Source organism: Torulaspora delbrueckii, chromosome 8, assembly GCF_000243375.1.
Source record: "Torulaspora delbrueckii CBS 1146 chromosome 8, complete genome".
Classification (NCBI taxonomy): domain Eukaryota; kingdom Fungi; phylum Ascomycota; class Saccharomycetes; order Saccharomycetales; family Saccharomycetaceae; genus Torulaspora; species Torulaspora delbrueckii.
The window spans coordinates 137,969-159,772 of NC_016508.1; the positions used below are offsets into that span (position 1 = coordinate 137,969).

A 21,804-nucleotide genomic window follows, 5' to 3' on the forward strand; every position below is an offset into this window, starting at 1 on the left:
AGAAGAAATAATGTATGCTAATCTTATGCCTTGTGCGAATAATCTTTTAGGATACCAGCCATATGCGTATTCGTAATCTTACCACGTCTCTGCTTCTTCTTCTTAACTTCCACTCTGGTGGTTTGTCTTTTGACTGTAGCTGGGTCAACACTGGCGGGTTTCAAACCTAGATCCTGCAGTTTCCTTGGTAACTCTGCGAATTGTGGTAGTTGAACGTTTTCCCACATTTTGACGAAATCTTCATCTATACGGTTAAGCTCACCACCATTGTTGTACCATACATATCTTGGGGTTTTGTCCTTCTTGGTTCTCAATACCAGTATCTTACTATCTTCTTCTAACTCATTAATCGTTTCGTCGCACTGTGGCCAACCATCCTTCAACTCTTTGCATGATATTCCCTTGAATGTCACCTGGGATCGTAGCAAGTGGATCAATTCCTGTGCTGAGTGAACATCGTACGTCGACATGTACTTGAATGTTCCTTTCTTGGGATCATGTTGAATTTTATCGAGCTTCTTCAATAGTTCGAGAACTTTATCGTCCTTCTTCATTGATAAATAGTCCATCAACTCATTAACCAGAACAGGTTTCCCCTTCTTTTGAACATATTCTGTCGCCCATAGCAGCTTCGAAGAATCATGACTCTTTGAAATATCCGTTTGGTTTGCTTGTAAAGCTGCTGCTGCGAGGGAACCTGGTCTGACTTTCTTCGATGGTGATCCGTCTTCATCTTCATCATCTAGATCTTCCTCATCGCGAGCACTCTCCACTTTGACTTCGGTCTTCTTACCATTTTCCCGTTGAGAAGCCAGTCTCTTTCTGGGACTTGTAGTGGAACCATTGCTCGATGGAGTGCTCGATTTCGTCGTCACCACTGGTGCTGATTTCACTTTGTTTTTGAACGCATTAAGATTGGCAAGCAGTGGATCGTTATTTTTGCTCATCACAGCTTTCTATGACTGGTTTCCTGGATGAATTGTGGTAGTTGATGAGCCCTTTTTAAGATCAAAAGTTCGCCCCATTATACTAAAATTTTTCAGAATTACTATTACTCCAAGTCTTATGACCAACAGAAGACAAGTAAAAGATTATAAGAGATAGACCGCTGAGCACTTGATATTAAAGTCTTTCGATGGCTCTACAACCTGTTGTTAAAGTAAAATCTCAAAATTTCACTCCTTCGTAAATAATCAGGACTTAGTACGTAAACAGTAGATAGTTACCAAGTAACTCATCAGACAGTCCACTACGTACGTTGACAAGGCGTTCTGACGACTTACTTGATCTTTCTAGAGCCCTCGTAAGTCAGTTTAAGTGGTGTTCTCTAGCGGGTAACAAATCTCATCGATTTCGCATATATAAAGAGTTGAAAAATTTAAAACACCAGTAATGATCTTCTTACTTTCAAATAACCAATCAAGATGACTTTGCTTGAGGTGGATCCAGAGATTTGATGGTGCAATTGGGTGTATTTATTTATATGCCAAGACTTCCAACGCCTTGAGTCTCGCTGTGTCTTCACCTTGCATTCCATTGGAATGATTTACGCAGCGTCATAGATAGATATTCCAATGGTGGCAGAAACCATCGGTTTCTGCGTCTTTGGAATCAATCCAACTTTAAAACCATCGCTATTAGAGGTTGCTTCCAGTTTACTGGTTAAGCGATCCATGAAATGGTGATGACCTGAAGTTTGGAACATCTCTATATGAATTTCAGTGACATCTGCGATTTGACTTCTTGCTCTTCATTGTGTATTCTTCTAAGGATAAGCTCCAGATGTCGTTGCAGTTCTACCAAGTGTTTCTTCCCCTCACATGCAGTATGCAACTCCTGAATTGTCAAATCCAGCGATCTTATGAACCTGTATTGGTAGATCGATAGCCCGGATTGAGTTTCTGATTTCTCCAAAGCTATCTTGTTTTCAATACTCATCTTTACTAGTCGAACCATCCATTTTTTTATCTTCTTCTCGGCAGAGTCATGACGAGATAGCTCTCTCAATGCCTGAATGAAGAGTTCTTGATTCTTACTCACAGCACTTCGTACTCCCTGCGTCAAAGTCTCTGGCACTAAGTGAGCTTTGGCGAACAATGATTGGTACAGTACAACCACATCTTTTCCCTGCCAGTTTTGAATCTTTCTTACGTTCTGTAATATGACCGATGCGAAATCGTCCGTAGGCCCAATTTCACGACATATACATCGCCAAAAAAGCCGTTGAACTATTATATGCAATTCATGGTAATGTCCCAACCATTCATTTTCGTATGTTTCTCGTATCTGCTTGTTACCACTGCGGAAGTACAGTAACAGAGACAAGTCCCGTCGCTGAGACTCTTGAAACAACGATATCTTGCCCCATACTTTATCCCAAGCTGTAAAATTCTTCGAAAGTACAATCCTTGCCATTTGCCCTGCATTAGTCAACTGATTGGTATACTGCAGTAACATAAGCTTGTCGTAAAGAACGTCTGAGGGCACAGCAGAGTCTACAGCCTTCACAGGACCCTCCTTTACAATATTTTGATCAGTAGCTTTGATCGACGTCTCCACGATATTCTTCAACTGTGAGAACAGCACGTCATAGTGAGCCTCGACACGGACCTTTCCTGATTCAACCTCTGGCAAAGTAGAGTTCAAAACTTTCAAAATTCTTTCAACATGTTTACCGTCCTCTTCGCCATCAGGACTCACTATTGTACTATCCTTGTTGCTTTCTAATAGTGATGAAATGGGGGGTTGTGAACTTCTGGTTAAAAACCTAATGGTGGATTGCAACTCATCACTCTCTGACTGTTTCAAGAGCCGTGATGAAAGCCTGGAAAACGCTCTTTTCATCATATCAGTCTGCTTTGTCAAGTTATTGTTCGCTTAAAGATGCTTTAGACTTCGAAGCTATTAAGTAGATTAAATAGATTAAGATGATTAAAGACAGAGCACAAACCCAAGATGAAAGACTGGTCTTATACCTTCCAGTAATATCTTGATGGTGAATCGTAATACCTTGACGGTAGTGTATAGACGTACAACCTTGATAGGCTAGATCCACGTGATAGGTGCAAGTTAGCATGACTATTCAATGCTCTTGATAAATCGACTACAATCCAGTGCACAGACTATTTCAAGAGAGTAAGAGCTTGTGTTTGAGCTTGATATAATCAAAATCAGCTCAGTGATTACTCTCATTCTAGAAGAGAATTAGGAAGCCTCTGTTTTTTGGTCGATTTGACATTAAGGGCACGGTCTCTTATATAAAAGAGCCATCTTAGCTCGTCTATGAACCTCTAGACGATATGGAAAGAAGTTTGGAGACTTTTCCGGATGACTTTAATATTGAATTGGACGATGCCGTGAGGAAGTCGTGGTCAGAGCCGCAAGAGATGACTACTCAGACAGTTGACATCTTTTCGCCAGTAGGTACTCCTCCAGTTCGAAATGAAAGTGGTTCGTCCAGTGGCTCAATGGGATCTTCTTTTAATCAGAGCAGTTTGGTGACTCCGCCGAATGGACTCAATGAGTCCTTTGAAGATAATGGACAACGGTATCGTCGCAGAGAGCGCCATTATTCGCTCACCGAGAACACTCATGAGTCCATTAGTGATATCATGGTGGACTTGGACCTCGGTGTGGGCAATGTGGAAGAAGCGCAGCTGGAAATCCTCCCTGTCCCCATAAGAAGAGGATCTGTCCAGGACGTACAACGAGTCAGGCAGCTCTTGAATCCACGGAGCTCATTTTCTGGTGTATCTTCTGATGAACCAGAGACTTCGAAGCAGGAGAATACTGGATGGGTCACTATATTGGTAGACGACAAGCCGGAGACAATAAAGCCTGTTATTATATTACACAAGTCACTGCTGGCAGTGAATTCCAAATACAGGCTTCATGTTCTTCACAACAAGTACACAGATGCTGCAGAACTGGCCGCCTGCGGAATCAGAACCCTGTGTTTCGATGAACCTCTTCCCAGACTTTTACAACAAGCTGTTGACTCGAGCTCTATACTCAGCCTGTTTGTCGCACTGGTTGATAAATTCGAACTGGCTTGCTATTTGTCACCGACCTGCATGGTCATGGAAAATGTCGACGAACTGTTGGAGAGTGAAGAAATATGTAATGAGATTGATAATGAGACCTGTGTCTTACTCACCAAGGAAGCACCCGAGAAAGCTGGAAAGAATTACATTCAGATAGCAATTTCAAGACCATGCAATGAAGTTGCAATGTGTATCAAGGAACTATTCACCGAGTATGGGGACGACCAGGAAGTGAAAAAAGGCAAAGTATGCTGTAAAGACGATTTTGATGTCTTGAGAACATTATTCAACGAAACTTGGGGTCATCTGTCCTCTGAGGAATACTGTGGGACTCCATTCGTTCGTTCGGCAACAATAGGGAATTACAAGATTATCGACTACAAGCTCTTAAAGCCCTGGAACGATCCAGAGGATATCAGTGATGACTCAATAAATGAACGATGGCATTTAGCATGGCAAGAATTTGAGCATTCTTCAAGGAAACTCAATGGCTTGTAATCTGATACATAGAAATCTATATAGTTTTTTAGTAGTGAGCGAGTCAAGAACCAAGCGAAGTGCCCAGCGAAAAATAGGTTAATCAGTTCAACAACATTGAGAGACGTCAGAGATTGAGGGTCATTGATATATTTATGATGTTGAAGTTTGCTAATTCTGAAGAAGAGAAAACCTTTGAAAAGGTCTTCCAAGTTTTGCCTGATCTAATTAAAAATAAATGTGGTGGTTACGATGAGCTGTACGGCTACAAGATGAACCCTGAAGACAAAGATGAAAACACTAAAAAGTTTTATGATGAGGTTACTGCTAAGGCGTTAATTTACAAGCTTTGTAAAGCCACTAACTTCAATTATCAGGAGACGGTGGACAGATTTGTTGAAATTATGAAATGGCGATCCAAGTTCAACCCATTGAGCGCAGCATTCTTGGAATCACATAATAAGGAATTGAAGGACGTTGGTATTTTGACTTCCTATCCCACTGAAGAAAGCAACAAAAAGGTTGTTACATGGAACCTTTACGGCCAGTTGGTAAAGAAAAAGCATCTTTTCAAGGATGCAGACAAATTCATTCGTTATAGAATTGGATTGATGGAAAGAGGGCTGCGTTTACTGAATTTTACCGATGATACAAATTGCTTCATGACTCAGGTTCATGACTACAAAGGTGTTTCCGTTTTGAGAATGGACAGCGACATCAAGAAATGTACTAAGCAAGTCATCGCCATTTTCCAGCAGTACTATCCCGAACTGTTGTTTGCCAAATTTTTCATTAACGTTCCTACACTCCTGTCATGGGTCTATGATCTTGTGAGGGCTTTTGTTGACAAGGAAACAATGAAGAAATTCGTGGTTTTGAATGATGGGTCTAAATTGGGAACCTACTTGTCCTCTTGCCCAAAGGATCCATATGGTGGTAAAGACGTTAACAACAGTCTACAAGGCGAGAATGTGGCCGATGTTAGGCCCACTGAATACGCACTGTTTCTATTGGAAAGCCAGAACAATATAGATATTGAGTAAATAACATTGCCTATCATTAAAACTAATAAATAATAATATTGAATTTAGATAAAATTATGCAGCTGCCTCTTGCAGTCTTCTTTTTCTTTGCTCCTCAAGAGCATCGTATTGGAAAGCTTCCATAGGCTTCAAACCCCATTTAGTTAGCATCGCCTTGTCTTCGTCCCAACCGTTACACATTGTGGTCAGCATCTTCTTACCGGTAAAGATACTGTTACATCCGGCCATGAAACACAGGAATTGTTCATGCTCCTTCATTGTGTAACGACCAGCAGCCAATCTAATGATTGCCTGTGGGATAACGATACGAGCTGTAGCGATAGTTCTCACAATTTCGTCGAACTCAAGCTTCTTAGTTTGTGGTTTAGCCAACTCTTCAGCCATTGGAGTACCCTTGATGGCAACAAGTCTATTGATTGGTAATGACTCTGGGTGAGGTGACATGTTAGACAAAGTGTATAAGAATCCAATATGGTCGTCACGAGTTTCACCAAGACCCAAGATACCACCAGTGCATGCCTTAATACCAGAATTTTGAACATTTTTAATAGTGCTCAACCTTTCGTCATAGGATCTTGTGGTGATAACGTTTTTGTAATGCTCCCTTGAAGTATCAATGTTGTGATTATATGCTGTCAGACCCGCTTCCTTTAGTTGCTTTGATTGTTCTTCGTTGACCATACCTAGAGTGACACAAGTCTCTAAACCCATTTCGTTAACTTTGCTAATCATTTCAGAGATTCTCTTCATGGCAGATTTTCTACCATTCATATCTCTCCAGGCAGCACCTAGACAAAATCTAGTGGAACCGTTTCTCTTGGCTTCTTCAGCTTCCTTCAATACTTCATCGACTTTCACCATCTTTTCAGCTTTCAAGCCAGTATCGTTACGAGACGATTGGGAACAGTATTTACAATCCTCGGAACAGCCACCAGTCTTGATGTTCATTAGCGTACAAAGTTGCACTTTAGAAGGATCCTGCCATTTTCTATGTTGCAATTGAGCACTGTGAACCAATTCAATCAACGGAGTATGGTAAATAGACGATAACTGTTCCTTGGTCCAACTGTGGCAAGGTTCATCTAACGACAGGGCATACTCAAGTGCAGTCTTCGATGAAATAGGGTCGGGACTGATCGAAGTAGCCGAGGCAGTAGCTGCTGCAGCAGCTTTAGCAGGATCGGCTTTAATAAATAGAGCCCTACCGGCGGAAAACGCTCTTACGCTTCTTACAAGCATTCTTAATGTCAGTTCTGTCCACTTAATTGAACGAACTGGTTAACTCGACAACCTGCCCCAGGTCTTCAATTTATATAAAAACAAGATAGCCCAACAAACAATCGGCTTTCACCCAGGGCTCGAAAGCTGGCTGATGAACGAATCAGGTTTAAACGTGCTTCATACGGGCTTATCAGCGTGCTCATCCTGTTAAATGTACGAATCTGTTGAGAATTTTTCACCGAGTCGCCCTCGATGACTCCAAGCGAGTCATCATAAAATGACTACAAAAATGAAGAAAGAAAGTACGATGTTCAACAGAGTATTGTATTTTTAACAGTTTTGAATACTTAAAGATAACACATACAAAGTATTTTTACACTCTACATGCTTAGTTGACAATCCCATCTTAGTATCGCTTCAACGACTTAGCGTATTAGGCATATGATATGGTTTTCTTCGATTTCTGTTGAAATATGAACGTTCTAGCCTCTAGCTCACTATCAAGTCGTAAACCAAAAGGTGTCTACCATCTTTCTTTGTATATCGCAATTTTAGCTTTGTAATTAGTTAGGCCAACTACAGGTACTATTTGCGAACAAAACGTTAAAAAAAAAAGGTCAATACAGAGTACACTTAAGGTTATTGCATATTGGGTTTCATAATATTATGGATCATCAATAGATGACATCTTCCAATTCTTAGTCGGCATTTTACGCTTACTTGACATACTATTTATTTAGAAAATACCCCCATACTAATTTGAGCTTCGATCTGTGCCTACGAATGTTGAAAAGAAGGTTCCGTATCCTTAGAATAACTCTGTCATCTTATTAATTATCAGTTCTTCACTACCATTATATTCGTTATCATTTCACTTCGCGGATTACAGCACTGCCTGGATCGATGACGAATCGAACTCTTATCTTTTAATCAGGCAAGAATCAGAACAAAAGATGCATTATGTAGGAACAACTCAGAGTTCTTGATAACTCGCGATATACTCGTAGTTTCCCCCGCAAGCACATGACTCGTCTTGTTGCTCCAAGAAGATTCTCGAATTTAGATGACTAAGGGTACAGTGATCCTATATGAGGGATCAAGGATTTACACCTACTGCGATTCATTTATTCCTACACCCCACAACAATTATGAGAAGAACACTGCGATGCAGACGTCAAGAGAACAGGATAGGTAAGACAGTAGAAGCTGTTGAACAAGCCGTTGGGAATCAAGAGTTTCCTCGTCCCCAGTCGAATATTATATATTATTTTTTAGAACTGCGAAGTCCTCCGATCCACAGGGACAACAACGCCCATGAACAAGAATACCGTTGGGCATCTGGCTGGTCGAGCGGACTTGATGAAGAACACGATTGAGAGATAAGTTTTATAGTATTGTATTTGAAGAATTGAAGTTATCAAAGCTACCCGAATATTTCACTCGTACTGAAGGATGCTTTTTTTTTCAAGTGAAAAAAGCTGTAATCTTAGTGAAAAAACTGATAAAATATCAGTAAAATAGCCGTACTTAAAGGCATAATCAGCTAATTTAGCCCAATTTAACACTATGTCAGCCGATCATTCTAGAGATCCTTGTCCCATTGTTATTCTGAACGATTTTGGTGGTGCCTTTGCCATGGGTGCCATCGGTGGATGTGTTTGGCACGGTATCAAAGGTTTTAGGAACTCTCCGCTGGGTGAGAGAGGTCCTGGTGCTATGAGTGCTATCAAGGCCCGTGCTCCCGTGGTTGGTGGTAACTTTGGTGTATGGGGTGGGTTATTTTCTACATTTGATTGTGCTGTGAAAGCGGTGAGGAAAAGAGAAGATCCATGGAATGCCATTATCGGTGGTTTCTTTACAGGTGGTGCTTTGGCTATCAGAGGTGGTTGGAGACATACTAGAAACAGTGCTATCACATGTGCATGTCTACTGGGTGTTATCGAAGGTGTTGGTTTGATGTTTCAAAGATATGCTGCTTGGCAAGCCAAGCCTATGGCTCCACCTCTACCTGAAACTTCTTCACCACAACCTCTACAGGCTTAGATACAATTTCCATGCTTATTGTGACTTGCATTTCACTTGTATATAAGATATACGTTAACATCTCTAATGACTGAAAAATAAATATTAAACCGTCGTATTATTATCACTAGTGCTAATCCTCTACTATGCGTAGCTTGTTAAATTCCCTTGCGGTACCCTCTTGGAATGAAGGGTACCTAACGTTGCCTGGTCTTTTGATGGTTGGAGCCGGAGTGGTTTCTGCACCTGTTGAGGTTGAACCTTGGAATGAACCCGGCGGGTACCACTCTCCTGTGAAAGGCTGTTGTGTAATGAATGGATGTAAAGATGCCTGTTGTGGGGTCCACCTCTCGAGCGGATTCAAATTTAATATACCGCTGAGAAAATGGGTTAAACATTGACGATCTTGCATTTCTCGTTCAACCAAGTTACTGTAATTCTTGATTTTCTTCGATAATCTATAGTGTTTGATAATGTCCGGTAATTTATCCCATTTGAAGTACTGCTTACTTGGCTGCTCTTGCGCGGAATACTCCAGATTGTACTCATCCACCGTCTTCAATGTAAATTTTTGAGAATCTTTGTATGTTCCTATGTTTTGTAAGTCGTTATTGTCGGTTTTTTTTAGGAATTTCGTAGTGTTCTTTCCCATATCCATCATCCAAGTTGGTGGGTACCCTAAGCAATTGATTATTCTTGTTAATTGATTGAACTCTGACGAACCAGGAAAAATTGGAATCCCAAGGAACAATTCTGCCACGATACACCCGAGAGACCACATGTCGATACTTGTCGAGTAAGGTATACCTAGGATGACTTCGGGAGCTCGGTAGAATCTGGATTGAATATAGGTGTAAATAGTTCTCCTCTCTTCACATGATGAACCGAAATCGATGATCTTCAAGTCTGGTTTGTCTGGTGAACACAGTAGAACGTTTTCTGGTTTTAAATCACAATGAACCAATTTGCTATCCTTGAGCACACAAAGAGAGTCCAACAATTGCGTAGTGAATGATCGTATTAGGTGGATGGTTAACCCGTGGAATTGGTTTTGTTTTAGTAACTCGTAAAGATTGTTGCTCAATAGTTCAAAGACTAAGCAGAGATGATTCTTGTGAATAAACGTATCATGCAACCTTAGGAAATGGTGCTCGTTCATCGGGTCCACTTTCGTATTCAGTAATTCTAGTATTTTCGCCTCTGTGATACTCTGGTTCAAATATTCAGCTCTTGATTTGACTACTTTAACTGCGACTATTTCCTTTGTGTGGACATTTTGACACTTGACCACTTGGCCAAATGTACCTTGACCTAGTATATCAAGAACCAAGTATCTTCTGTTTTGTTCTGTTCCCAGCACGTCGTTCACGTAAAGAATATAGTCACTATTGACATTATCGAACCCACTATTACACTTGGCCTCGCTTGGCTTGGTCAGCACCCTCTTTGGGTTCTTCGACGTCTGGTAAGAAAAATCGGGCGAGCAAAGCGAATAAGTTGTAATAAGGTTCTTAGTCAATGCGATCAGAGGCGACATAGTTGTGGAGTTGAGAGAAGCACGCCTAAACTTTGGAGTAGCGTTTACCATTGGTGACAAATCGGTCTTCGAAGTACATCTCTGCATCTGAGGAATGATGATCTGCTGTGGTGGGGCTGTACCTTGATCACGTCTCAGTTGCTTATAAGGCGGTTGTAACGATGTCGTGGGGCTAGTACTAGGCGGATAAGCACTCAGTCTTCTATTCGGAGAGTTCATATGTGTTGCGCCAGTAGCAGGAATCATCGTAGAAGCATTAGAAGTATTGGGTGCGGTTGTGGGGTAATGAACGACCGCCACGCTTTGTCTTCGTTGTGAATCTTGTGGATTATAGAATCCTGAAGGTACAAACCGACCGCTATTATACGTCTGTTGGGGCAACTGCTGCTGCTGTTGTGGGAAGAACATTGGTCTTTGTCGTTGAGAATACATATTCGGATACGCCTTTGCATCATCATACTCGAAAGGATTTGGACCTGGTGCCCTTGCCGGAGGTATCACCAAGCTTGATTTCCGTCTTGCAAACGAATCCACATTCTCCTTATCACTCGGTGTCAAATAAGCAGTCTCATCTGGTACATTATCCTGGTTTACTTGAGCATTTTCTCCATTCGCGACTCCCCAAGGGTTAACGAAATTGAATTGTACCTGCTGCCGCCCCTGTGGAGGCGGCAGCTGTTGAACGTTTTCTTCCTGACTCATAAACAATGGATTCCATATACTTTGATTGCCATTATTTGCCTCTTCATTTCCAGTGGCCTCGGCTCCTTGTTGCATTACACAGCGCCTTCAACGATTACAACAAAATAGTTAAGAAGCCGGTCAACTGGATTTTCTATACTATCACGTACAACTTATCACCTTGAGGCCAAATGCACGGAGGATAGTAACCTAAAGACCCTGGCTATCCTTGAGTTGGTGATAGTTATGGGCTGATCAACCGGCTGGTTTTGCTGGGGATTGGTAGTCACTCAGGACGTCTCTTCAATCCAGTTGAATAAAACAGATCCAGAGGCTGAACTATAACTGTTAGAAGCTTATAAAAGCTACCTAGTAGTCAATCGAGGCTATAGAAGTACTCAAAGAGCTTTGAATGGCTTGAGAGCGTTCAAATGAGCTACTTTCCTCGTATTATGGTTAGATATCAGGCCTGAAATCCGGGTAAGTACCACTTTTATATAGTCAACTCACAGCTGAGAAGCTTTGGATACATCTATAACAGTGGTATTCAAGTAGTCCATTGCCGTTATTGAGAGCTCTGGGAGTAGTTGTGAACAGTAATAGCGACAATGAATGTACCAGTATCGACTGTGCAGACGAGAAGACGGCTGAAAAAGGTGGAGGAAGAGGAAAATGCAGCTACTTTGCAGCTTGGCCAGGAATTCCAGATGAGACAATTGAACCACCAGGGTGAGGAAGAGGAATTAATTGCGTTGAACCTGAGTGAAACTCGTTTGGTTATCAAGGAAGCACTTGTCGAACGTAGGAAGGCGTTTAAACGGTCGCAGAACAAACGTAAGAGTAAGAAAAGAAATGCAGTGAGTAAGAATGAGACAGATTCCACACTAGTAGAGGGCAGGGAAAATGGTACTGGGTCTGAAGGCCAGGTAGATCACCATGGAGCTGATGCGGATATGGAGGATGATGATGATGATGAGGATGATAACGATTTTATGCACACAGAGACCCGTGAAAAGGAGCTGGAGTCGCTAGATGCACTTCTAGAGCAAACTACAGGTGGTAACAACAAGGATTTAAAAAACACAATGGAATATTTGACTAATTTTTCTAGGTTCAGGGACCAGGAAACGGTTAGTGCAGTGATTCAGTTGTTGAAGAGTGTTGGATTGCACCCTTTCGAAGTAGCGCAGTTAGGATCTCTAGCGTGTGACACAGCCGATGAGGCCAAGACTTTGATACCAAGTTTGAATAACAAGATTTCGGATGACGATTTGGAAAGAATCTTAAAAGAACTTTCCAATCTGGAGACGTTATACTAATATTAAAACTGTTATTTACATCTGCGATTCATTGTTCATATTTTACGAATCGTTTACCATCTCCATATTTCCACCATCTCATTAGGCAGCTGTTAGGCGATATGTCGATATTACTTTGTGCATGGGCATCGCATTGACATCTTTGTTGTAATCTTAGATAATAGGCTCCAGGACATGTACCAAAAGGTGCATGGTAGTAGCCTAACTCATCAAAGTGTATAATTTCATCTCTGTTCAGTAACAAAGAAACACCTATGCTATGAACCGGTGCGTCCCCCCATCTCTCGTAGTAAAAACCACCTTTAGAGTCTAAAAAGTCAAAGTATCTGTTGTATCGTTCGCTTCTAAAGAAGTTCAAATCGCCAATCTCAAAATTTGACCAGAAATGACATAGGTTGTAATCACTGTTAGAATCGACTATGGGTGAAAACTTACCGATAATATCACTGTTGGTAATGAAATCATAGGAATTTCTCTCCATATCAATGTCCCTGGAATTTTCCTCAATGTATTCATCCACAGCATCCCAAAGACTCGTTATGGTATCTTCATATTCATGAAGACTTATTACAAAGCCATATTTCTTATTATTCTTTTTCATTACTTTGAAAGGATCATATGGGAAGTCACAGAAATACTCGACATCGGGCTCCACTCGGAAATAATAGTCATAGGACTCTAGGATCTTTTGCTTGTAGAAGAACCCAGAGTTAAAACGGCACATGTTTCGATACGACTTTGAACTGCCATAGAGAACACCTTTGTCGTGTAACAATTGCAGTCGATCCTCAAATTTCTTCTCATCAATCCAATCGGGACGGTCCCAGTCTTTAGATGGTATCAGACTGTAGTAGGTTTTACCACTAGCCATTGCCGTTGTGGCCTCGATAAATTCCATAGAAAAGGGCACGTCATTTAAGAAAACCCAATCGTAGTGATAATCCTTGTTGAATCTGTCTTCTAAAGACCTCATTGACTTTAAAGCACCTGGTAACTCAAAATTTCGGACTAACATCAGTAACGTGGCATTCTCTCTATCGGGTACATTCTCATTCTCATTCTCGACTACCAAAATATCGTCATTGTAGGTGTTGGTTGACAATTTCAATGGTTTGAAAAGACTTCTACGTCTCACGGAGTCGTACTTCTTAACCGCATTCTCAGATCTTTGAAATAGACTTTTCTCGAGCTTATGCTTATGGTAACAAAGCTGGACAATAGAAGTTATTGACTGTGATAATGAACCGCTAATGACACTAAGCACTAGTAAAGCAACGTAAACAAGGTACTTTCTCATCCGTTATGGAGCATTGACCAATTGAGTCGCTTAACAAACGACAGATCTACTTCTCGTTAGTTTTGCAAGATGAATAATTATTCCCTTTCTGTGACCGTTAATGATGGCGACAGAAAATACTTGGAAGGTATAAAAGTGAAAATGATAATTTTGTAAATGCTAATTGATTTCATATCGAAATATTTTACAATCTCAAGGTCTCTTCATGGATTTGCTCCGCAACTTCTTGAGGTTTCTCGTAAATTGGTAAACTTGGACTGTTACTCGTCTTAACGAAGATCGACACGATGCCACCTTTTATTACTCCACCTTGGGGTCTCTTGGTCTTGTCACTTAAGAAGCTTATTACATCCTGGATATTTTCGACCATTTCACCTACTGATGTTTTCTGCACTTGACCAATCCTGACGCTGAGACAGTTATCATTGTTTGGAACGTATGATGTATTTTTGCAAATGCTTCTCAGCTGTGCTCTCACGTAAGGCGGATCACATTCATCGGCCATCTTTTGGCCTTTCATTGGCAATGCCTTCGACATTCGTATGACAAAAGGCAACTTCTTGTTCCCATGATAAAATCTACTACCTAAAACATCAGGCAATAAATGATGAACACGGAAATCTGCCACGATTAAATCAAACTCCTTATACAACTGATTCATCTTGGCTCCTCTAAATCGACGTTTCAGATTTTTCACACTTATTATCTCTTTGAAAAGGTCAGATGTGGCCTCATGGTCTGTCAATGCTTGACGGTAATTTGTAGAGGGATCCTTGCTAATAAGCAGGACACGTAAATCTTTCGGTTTATCTAGCTTACAGGATTGCAATGGGATGATGCGAGGAACATTATCCTTTTTGGCACCCATCTTCTTACCCATATAAAGAATCATATGAACATTTTTATCTTGCTTCAATTTTGGATCAGTATCGCAATGTGACAATAATGATTCCAAAGCTTTTGTTGCCAACCCATCTCTATCAACTTTGACTGAGGAAGCCATTTGAATACCCTGGTACAAACCTTTTGATCTTGTAGATACACCAGGAAGTCCATTTTTCACCTTTCAAGTTAAGCGATGAGCTTGAATGAAAATAAAAAAAAAAATTTAACAAGATAGTTACGATATGATGAGCTGAAACTTTGCATAGCTTGAAATGTTTATATACTTTCAGATCCGTAGTCCGGACTTAACTTAGCGTTTAGGTTAGAAGAAAAGGGGCATTCTTAATGTTGATTATACAGTTCAATTACCTTAAGTGAACAACTCAGCAATGTTGGATGGCAATTCTTCAATTTGAGTAGAGTAGAAAGTTTCCAATTCTCTCATAGCACCAACATCTTCGTTGGTAACGAAGTTGATGGCAACACCCTTTCTACCGAAACGACCACCTCTACCGATTCTGTGGATGTAGTTTTCCTTGTTAGTTGGCAAGTCGTAGTTGATAACCAAGGAGACTTGTTGAACATCGATACCTCTAGCCAACAAATCGGTGGAGATCAAGATTCTGGAAGAACCACTTCTGAATTCCTTCATGATGATATCTCTTTCTTGTTGTGGCAAGTCAGAGTAGATAGAAGAAACGGTGAAGTTGTCAGCCTTCAATTTTTGGGTCAACTCTTCGACCTTTCTTCTGGTGTTACAGAAGATAACGGCTTGAGTAACGGAGATAGAGTCGTACAAATCGGTCAAACAGTCGTACTTGTAAAGTTCTTGTTCAACGTTGATGTAGAATTGTTGAATACCTTCTAAAGTCAATTCATCCTTCTTGACCAAAATTCTAACTGGGTTTCTCATGAACTTGGTGGTAACTTCCAAGACGTCCTTTGGCATAGTAGCAGACAACAAGACAACTTGAGTAGTTGGTGGAAGTAGAGTGAAAATTTGGTAAATTTGCTCCTTGAAACCAGAGGACAACATTTCATCGGCTTCATCCAAGATGAACATCTTAATGCTGTCAGTCTTGAACTTACGTCTTTGGATGTTGTCGAAAACACGACCTGGGGTACCAACGACGATTTGAGCATCTCTCAAACCTTCAGCATCCTCTTGGAAAGAAGTACCACCGATACAGGCGTGAACCTTGATGTCCATGTGGAAAGCCAAAGCGATAACAACTTTTTGGATTTGCAAAGCCAATTCTCTGGTTGGAGCCAAAATCAAAGCTTGTGGAGACTTCAAAGCACTGTCGATTCTTTGCAAAGCAGCGATCGAGAAAGTACCAGTCTTACCAGTACCAGATTGAGCCTGAGCCAAGACATCGTGACCTTCAATGATAGGCAAGATAGCACGTTGTTGAATAGCAGATGGATCTTCGAAACCGTAACCAAAAACACCTCTCAACAATTCATTCTTCAAGTTCATGTCATCGAACTTGTAGACAACCTTGTCGTAGTTGGTTTGAATTTGGGATTCTTCAACTTCAGTAATACCTTCAGACATGTTTGCGATTGGGTAGTTCTCTATATTGATCTACCTACGTTAATTTAGGCTTATCCTTCTTCTTCAAGAATAGTTCATTAGTAGTACACATTTAGTTTGGCAGCTCATCTTCTAATAGAAAATTTTTTCACTCACTGGTTACGACTTTCGTCTCAACGTATTAAATGACAGATTAGGATAATACTCTTGAAATATTACAGTGAATATGTAGCGATGGTCAATTGACCTATATATCATTGTATTGGCCAGAATTTCTCAGTCTGGGAAAGTCCGTTCGACTTCCTGAAGGTAATTTGTCTTTTCCCATTGGAAGATCGTCTCCGGGATCGATGCTTCTTCCGATTCTTCTTTTATCATTTCGAGTACTTTACCGATCTTCGAAACGTTTCCTGAAGGGTCAAGGCTATTAGATTCTTGCGAGGCAGGGTTTTGCCTTTCGGTCTCAATGTTTGGAGGTCTTACCAGCCCTTCAACAGATTCTTCGGGAAATACACGCTGACAATCATTTGAGGGCAATGCGGCAGGTACTTCTGAAGCTATCGCTATCTCCCGGGTCGGTGCGTCATCCTTTGGAAGTTTCTCTGGAGTAGTGTTATCATACCTACCGTCTTCCCGTGGGAAAACACGTTCGACAGATTCAAGAGAACTATTATTATTGGGGAAAATACGCTCAACGTCCGGCGTTGGCTCTAAAGTTTCCATCTTTGGGAATGTTCTGCTGGGTGTGTCATTGATTGGTTCAACTTTTGGAGAAACCTCTAGTACTGGCTCATTTTTTGGGAATACTCTCTCTGGTTGTGCGCTTCTGGGCCCTTCTTCGTAGGTTTCGTTCCTTTCAGGCTCATCTTGCATAATCCGTGCGCTCAATCCTTCCCAATCAACCACTTGTGTTTCATCGTCTACAGCATTAGGACCGCATGGGGCAGAGGGAGGTTCAATGCTCATCTCTTCGAAAAAATGTAGCAAACCATACTCCTCTTGAAAATCACGGTACAGCCTGTTCCATCTAGTATGGTAAGCATTATTTTCGCTGCTAACCCAACCTTTCCAAGGCTTATTTTCTCCAATGAAATGGACCAATTTAACTTGAGATTTGAAGTATTTCAGAGCCGGTGAGTTTTGATACCCATAATTTGGCATGGTGACATTATATATAAATGGCAATCTCACCCATTCATAGGTGGACGAATTTTGGGCTGCACAATATGGGTTAAAAAATTGATTAAAGACCCCTTGATCCGCACCATCGATTGACGTTTGTCGTCTGATAAACTTCTGAAGTCGTGAAGCGAGTTGTTTATCAGGGGCTAGCATAAGAACTCCACTATTAAACATATCAGGCCAGCCGATATCTGGAGCACCACCGATTTGAGAGCTCTTTTGCTCGGGAATTAAATCAAATATATTAAGGAATTCCTCGTTGAGAGGTAAAGTATCCCCATCCAAATACAACACTTGATCAAACTGTGTCAGTTCCCATAGTCTTGCTTTGATAAGCGTAAAAGATAACTCCGGTCTACCCAATAATTTTAAATTCTCAGCGTTTTTCCTGACACAATATTCATGATCATCTAAGGGGTTCACTTCGTAAATATAGTCGTAAAGTCTTCGCAGCAACTTCTTGGACAAATCACTCATAGTGTTGTTATACAAATCCTTCGAGATAACCAAACAGGTAGCGACCTCCTTCCTGTTTCTCAAGATCTTGTTCAACTGATAACCAAGGGTAAACACCCCGGGAAGATATTCCGTTGTATAGAGTAGAGTCGCCACAGCATACCTGGGTTTCGACATCCTCACTAATCTTCGAAATTAGTTATTTCTAACTTTTACAGCTGTCTAATATCCCCACATAGTATAAGTATTTCTTGAAATCTAATGGGTTGTGGGGCCGAGGAAATGCAAGATTTGGGCCCTGGCGCCATAACGACAGTAAATCAGAGGAAGAGCAGAGATCGCCGCAGCATCTTGAGGAGATATTGAATGAATTGCTTAGAGTTTTGTGTAATTTCCATTTGTCAAATTGAAGCCTGACTATATGTGCAATGAAACAAAGTTATTATAGTTTTACGTATCTAGAACTACAATTACTCCAACTTAACGGGAGTAAGACCAGACGTTCTTCAACAAACCGTCGTTTTGAGCCAAACGGTTCAAAGAGTCGTCACTTTCACCTCTGGCTCTGACGTAACCGGACAAAGCGTAAGTGATGTATTCACCTGGGATAGCACGGCCTTCCTCATCAACCTTGGCAACGTTGATTTGAACGGAAGCGTGGTCCTTGGCCTTGATAATTCTGTTGGTAGCAGAACACTTTCTTGGAACATATAGTTCGACCTAAATTCGTTGTTAGTAAACTCGTTTTTTCATCGTTAAACGGTCATCACAACAGCCTCGATATCCATCTATAACTTCATGCTGAGCCCACTGCTCCTGGTATTATCATCTCTCAATCACCTGTTCTTATTGTTTCTGGCGTTCATGCGATGACCTGAGGATCGTTCTCCTTCTATTCATTCTCAAACATACTAATTGACCCTTATCGTTTTCCATCTTGGCTGTTTGATTTACTCTGTACTATATTACGTGGGCTCTCCAAACAAAGTTCACCTCTTCAATAGCTTCTAATTCGAGATGATCACTAATTTTTCATCGATTTTCCGTCAAAGTTCGCGACAAGTCCTTTGGAAGAAAAGAATCGTGAAAAAATTGAAATATTTTTGAGACTGTTCTGTAAAGATGTAAAGGTTTATAAGAGAGATGTATGGATTGCAAAAACAGTCATACAAAATAAATTAGTTACAATAGGTCTATATTCTAGTCAAGACACATACACCTTCGACATGATGGGTTTGTGGGAAAAAGTCGAAACCTCTGAGGCTCTCCACTTTGTAATTTTTCCCGTTGGGGGTTTCTTTGAGAAAATACTCGACATCTCTTGCTTGGGAGTGCACGTTGCAGGAGATGTAGACGATCTTGGCAGGACGATATTCTGCTAATTGCTTGAGGAATGGTTCGTCACATCCTTTCCTTGGTGGATCCAGGACAACGGAGGTTCTGTCACTTGGAGTGTCAATCGATTCAAATAGTCTCTCGGCCTTACCGACGATGAAGCGACAGTTCTTGACACCGTTGGCTTCCGCGTTTCTTTCAGCAAATGAGACACTGTCTGCTGAGATCTCGACACCAATGACTCTTGTGACTCCTTTGGAGCTGCAAATACTAAAGAGTCCTGAGCCACAGTACGCATCGACAAGGTTATGTTCTTCCTCTGGCTTTGAGTTCGGTATTTGTAGGTTTTCACGCACGTATTTGGTAACTAGAGGTAGGATTGAGTTGTTGTTTTGGAAGAATTCACCAGCACTGAATTGGAAAGTGAAACCGTCAATGTACTCTGTGACTACTTGCCTGGTGTTTGTAACACACGTCTTGACCAATTTCTTGCTGTTTTGTTCGTCTGTGCTTTCGAAATATGATGTCTTATCATCGGAATCTTTCGAGCCCTCTTTGATCAGTTCATCGCTCAATTCCTGTGATGACTCGAGCACACTTGTGTTTTCTCTCAGTAAAATCGTTGCACCCTTCTTGTATTTTTGAAAATCTTTCTCGAACCGCTGTCTTTCATTATGCATTCCTACGTTGACAATTTGAGTTCCAATAGGGCATTCTTCGATATCGAGGATAGATGCATTGCCACCTACTTCTAAAGTTTCTTGTCTCCATTTGGGACGGCCCTTTTGGCCAAAGCCGAGAGGTGGTCTTGTCTTCATCTCGGTCACTTTCCTTGGGACATCAAAATGAGGTGTCAGCTTTGTTCTATAGTTGTAATCGATAGGTGATCCAATAGTCTTGCCGATCTCGGGGAGTAACCCTTCAGAGCACAACCTTGGAGCAAAATGCTGAAAAGCTCTTACAATTGTATTTCTTTTCAATTCCAACTGATCATCGTATTGCAGGAATTGGAACTGGCAACCAGAACATTTACCGAAATATTTACAGTTGATCAATTCATCTTTTCTCATCTCACTCTTCTTTGTCACACTTAACAAATCACTCTCAACATAAAGTGGATGAGTCTTGAAAACTTTGATATCAACAATGTCTCCAGGAAGGCCAAACGGTATCACAACCACCTGCTTCTTTCCCTCTTCTACGGGGTTATCAATAACACCCAGTCCGTCACCATTGGACACGATTTTGAGCACTTCTACTCCCTGTACTTCACGATGGTAGGCTGTGGTCACTGGCCCTTCTCTCGAAGTGTCATTCAAGATTGCGCTGACGTCGTTCTGGATAATACTCCGATCCCAACCGTGCTCTTTCACTATTTCTTCAATCTCCAGTTGCAAAACACCCAGCGGTGAAGTTTCATCTACTTTTTTTGCCTTGTACTTCCTCAACTTGGGTTTCTTAAGCCTCTTGGGCTGCGGCGAAGCCGTCAAACTCCGCTTTACTGTTTCATTAGTTCCCATGCTGGTCATTGATCGAAAAATAACTTCTGGTAGCCAATCCCAAACCGCACAGCAACACAAACGCCCTTAAACATTCAATCACATGCGCATCATCTCTTTTAATCCTTCAATTGGCGATGAGATCAAAGATGCCGGTTGAAAAATTTTAGAGATCACGTTACCCGACAAAAATCACCGATTAGCATTGACTGGTATTGACTAGTTATGAAGAATGTATCTCGTTGTGTATCAATTACGCATAATTGTTATAGTACAGTGCAGCTAAACCGGCTTGCTTTCTTCTTTTTGGTCTTATTTGTTTCCTTTGTCCTGTTGAGAGCCGGTTTCTTCTTGAATGGGTTCTTCAACAATTGCGGGACGTCCTTCTGTTCCGCGAGAACATCTCGCAAACCTGTTGTGAGAGCCACGTTAAATACTGCGTCTATGTCGCTTCTTAGCTTGGCTGAGCATTGAACGTGTACGAAAGCTCCGAGACTCTTGGCCAGTGATTCTGCTCGTCTGGGGTCTACAAGGTCATCAATGTTTTCACGCGCATAAAGATCGGACTTGAGCCCTATCAGCATGATAGGCACATCGGGGCAAAAATGCTTTACTTCAGGGATCCACAGGTCCTGCACATTTTGCAAAGATGTCTTATTATCAATGGAGTAACATACCATCAGAATGTCTACCTCAGAGTACGATAATGGCCTTAAACGATTATACTCTTCCTGTCCTGCAGTGTCCCATAAAGCCAGCTCTATGATCATATTTCTTGGACCTTCAATCTTCGTAACGTAGTTCTCAAACACTGTTGGCACGTAATCTGTTGGGAATTGTCTCTGTACATACGAGATCAATAAACAAGTCTTTCCCACACCTCCATCGCCCACAACCACAAATTTTAAATGCGAATCAGGTGCCTTATTGCCTTTCCTGGCCTGAGCATAGCTAGGAATGGATGAAAGAGTTCTGGCAAAAGCTGTAGGTAACCTCTGGACACTCTTCTCCTCTAAAGTCGAGGACGATACGTCGTATGGCGCCGTAAATGCAGACTCCTCACGCGTCAAGTCACTTGAAAGCTCGCTTCTCTGTTCACTACTGGACACTAGGCCCACTGCATCATCAGCCCTCATTACAGTCCTCAATGCTAGTCTCTGATGAGCTACTCAACCACTAGCTCGTTCATTCTCTTCTTGTTGAAACTTTAAAGGTCCCATCTTGATTTCCAACTCACACCTAACGAAGAAACCCTTTTGTTTACTACCTA

The 21,804-nt window shown here is 41.3% G+C and overlaps 16 protein-coding genes across 16 annotated transcripts; 5 read left to right on the top strand and 11 right to left on the bottom strand.

Moving 5' to 3' along the window:
* Positions 1-23: 23 nt before the first annotated feature.
* TFA2 (transcription factor TFIIE subunit TFA2) lies at positions 24-947 on the bottom strand (the record flags this gene model as incomplete). Its single annotated transcript, XM_003683104.1, has 1 exon — positions 24-947. One exon carries the CDS (start codon positions 945-947, stop codon positions 24-26), a length of 924 nt encoding a protein of 307 aa, XP_003683152.1.
* A 760-nt stretch (positions 948-1,707) lies between these two features.
* On the bottom strand, positions 1,708-2,847 carry SMT1 (Smt1p; the record flags this gene model as incomplete). Its single annotated transcript, XM_003683105.1, has 1 exon — positions 1,708-2,847. One exon carries the CDS (start codon positions 2,845-2,847, stop codon positions 1,708-1,710), a length of 1,140 nt encoding a protein of 379 aa, XP_003683153.1.
* A 452-nt stretch (positions 2,848-3,299) lies between these two features.
* On the top strand, positions 3,300-4,541 carry IDS2 (Ids2p; the record flags this gene model as incomplete). Its single annotated transcript, XM_003683106.1, has 1 exon — positions 3,300-4,541. The coding sequence occupies one exon, from the start codon at positions 3,300-3,302 to the stop codon at positions 4,539-4,541; it is 1,242 nt and encodes a 413-aa protein (XP_003683154.1).
* A 137-nt stretch (positions 4,542-4,678) lies between these two features.
* SFH5 (Sfh5p) lies at positions 4,679-5,563 on the top strand (the record flags this gene model as incomplete). Its single annotated transcript, XM_003683107.1, has 1 exon — positions 4,679-5,563. One exon carries the CDS (start codon positions 4,679-4,681, stop codon positions 5,561-5,563), a length of 885 nt encoding a protein of 294 aa, XP_003683155.1.
* Positions 5,564-5,617: 54 nt separating this feature from the next.
* BIO2 (biotin synthase) lies at positions 5,618-6,802 on the bottom strand (the record flags this gene model as incomplete). The annotated part of the gene is made up of 1 exon (XM_003683108.1): positions 5,618-6,802. The coding sequence occupies one exon, from the start codon at positions 6,800-6,802 to the stop codon at positions 5,618-5,620; it is 1,185 nt and encodes a 394-aa protein (XP_003683156.1).
* Positions 6,803-7,872: 1,070 nt separating this feature from the next.
* Positions 7,873-8,160, top strand: TDEL0H00870 (uncharacterized protein; the record flags this gene model as incomplete). The annotated part of the gene is made up of 1 exon (XM_003683109.1): positions 7,873-8,160. One exon carries the CDS (start codon positions 7,873-7,875, stop codon positions 8,158-8,160), a length of 288 nt encoding a protein of 95 aa, XP_003683157.1.
* A 190-nt stretch (positions 8,161-8,350) lies between these two features.
* On the top strand, positions 8,351-8,827 carry TIM17 (protein transporter TIM17; the record flags this gene model as incomplete). The annotated part of the gene is made up of 1 exon (XM_003683110.1): positions 8,351-8,827. The coding sequence occupies one exon, from the start codon at positions 8,351-8,353 to the stop codon at positions 8,825-8,827; it is 477 nt and encodes a 158-aa protein (XP_003683158.1).
* A 112-nt stretch (positions 8,828-8,939) lies between these two features.
* Positions 8,940-11,120, bottom strand: YAK1 (serine/threonine protein kinase YAK1; the record flags this gene model as incomplete). The annotated part of the gene is made up of 1 exon (XM_003683111.1): positions 8,940-11,120. One exon carries the CDS (start codon positions 11,118-11,120, stop codon positions 8,940-8,942), a length of 2,181 nt encoding a protein of 726 aa, XP_003683159.1.
* A 512-nt stretch (positions 11,121-11,632) lies between these two features.
* On the top strand, positions 11,633-12,343 carry RPB4 (DNA-directed RNA polymerase II subunit RPB4; the record flags this gene model as incomplete). The annotated part of the gene is made up of 1 exon (XM_003683112.1): positions 11,633-12,343. One exon carries the CDS (start codon positions 11,633-11,635, stop codon positions 12,341-12,343), a length of 711 nt encoding a protein of 236 aa, XP_003683160.1.
* Positions 12,344-12,371: 28 nt separating this feature from the next.
* Positions 12,372-13,640, bottom strand: YUR1 (mannosyltransferase YUR1; the record flags this gene model as incomplete). The annotated part of the gene is made up of 1 exon (XM_003683113.1): positions 12,372-13,640. One exon carries the CDS (start codon positions 13,638-13,640, stop codon positions 12,372-12,374), a length of 1,269 nt encoding a protein of 422 aa, XP_003683161.1.
* A 184-nt stretch (positions 13,641-13,824) lies between these two features.
* UTP30 (Utp30p) lies at positions 13,825-14,643 on the bottom strand (the record flags this gene model as incomplete). The annotated part of the gene is made up of 1 exon (XM_003683114.1): positions 13,825-14,643. One exon carries the CDS (start codon positions 14,641-14,643, stop codon positions 13,825-13,827), a length of 819 nt encoding a protein of 272 aa, XP_003683162.1.
* Positions 14,644-14,895: 252 nt separating this feature from the next.
* TDEL0H00930 (uncharacterized protein) lies at positions 14,896-16,083 on the bottom strand (the record flags this gene model as incomplete). Its single annotated transcript, XM_003683115.1, has 1 exon — positions 14,896-16,083. One exon carries the CDS (start codon positions 16,081-16,083, stop codon positions 14,896-14,898), a length of 1,188 nt encoding a protein of 395 aa, XP_003683163.1.
* Positions 16,084-16,338: 255 nt separating this feature from the next.
* On the bottom strand, positions 16,339-17,877 carry TDEL0H00940 (glycosyltransferase family 8 protein; the record flags this gene model as incomplete). The annotated part of the gene is made up of 1 exon (XM_003683116.1): positions 16,339-17,877. One exon carries the CDS (start codon positions 17,875-17,877, stop codon positions 16,339-16,341), a length of 1,539 nt encoding a protein of 512 aa, XP_003683164.1.
* Positions 17,878-18,180: 303 nt separating this feature from the next.
* Positions 18,181-18,636, bottom strand: TDEL0H00950 (40S ribosomal protein eS21; the record flags this gene model as incomplete). The annotated part of the gene is made up of 2 exons (XM_003683117.1): positions 18,181-18,420; positions 18,613-18,636. The coding sequence occupies 2 exons, from the start codon at positions 18,634-18,636 to the stop codon at positions 18,181-18,183; spliced, it is 264 nt and encodes an 87-aa protein (XP_003683165.1).
* A 257-nt stretch (positions 18,637-18,893) lies between these two features.
* On the bottom strand, positions 18,894-20,564 carry TRM2 (tRNA (uracil(54)-C(5))-methyltransferase; the record flags this gene model as incomplete). Its single annotated transcript, XM_003683118.1, has 1 exon — positions 18,894-20,564. The coding sequence occupies one exon, from the start codon at positions 20,562-20,564 to the stop codon at positions 18,894-18,896; it is 1,671 nt and encodes a 556-aa protein (XP_003683166.1).
* A 236-nt stretch (positions 20,565-20,800) lies between these two features.
* RHO4 (Rho family GTPase RHO4) lies at positions 20,801-21,670 on the bottom strand (the record flags this gene model as incomplete). Its single annotated transcript, XM_003683119.1, has 1 exon — positions 20,801-21,670. The coding sequence occupies one exon, from the start codon at positions 21,668-21,670 to the stop codon at positions 20,801-20,803; it is 870 nt and encodes a 289-aa protein (XP_003683167.1).
* Between the last annotated feature and the right edge of the window lie 134 nt (positions 21,671-21,804).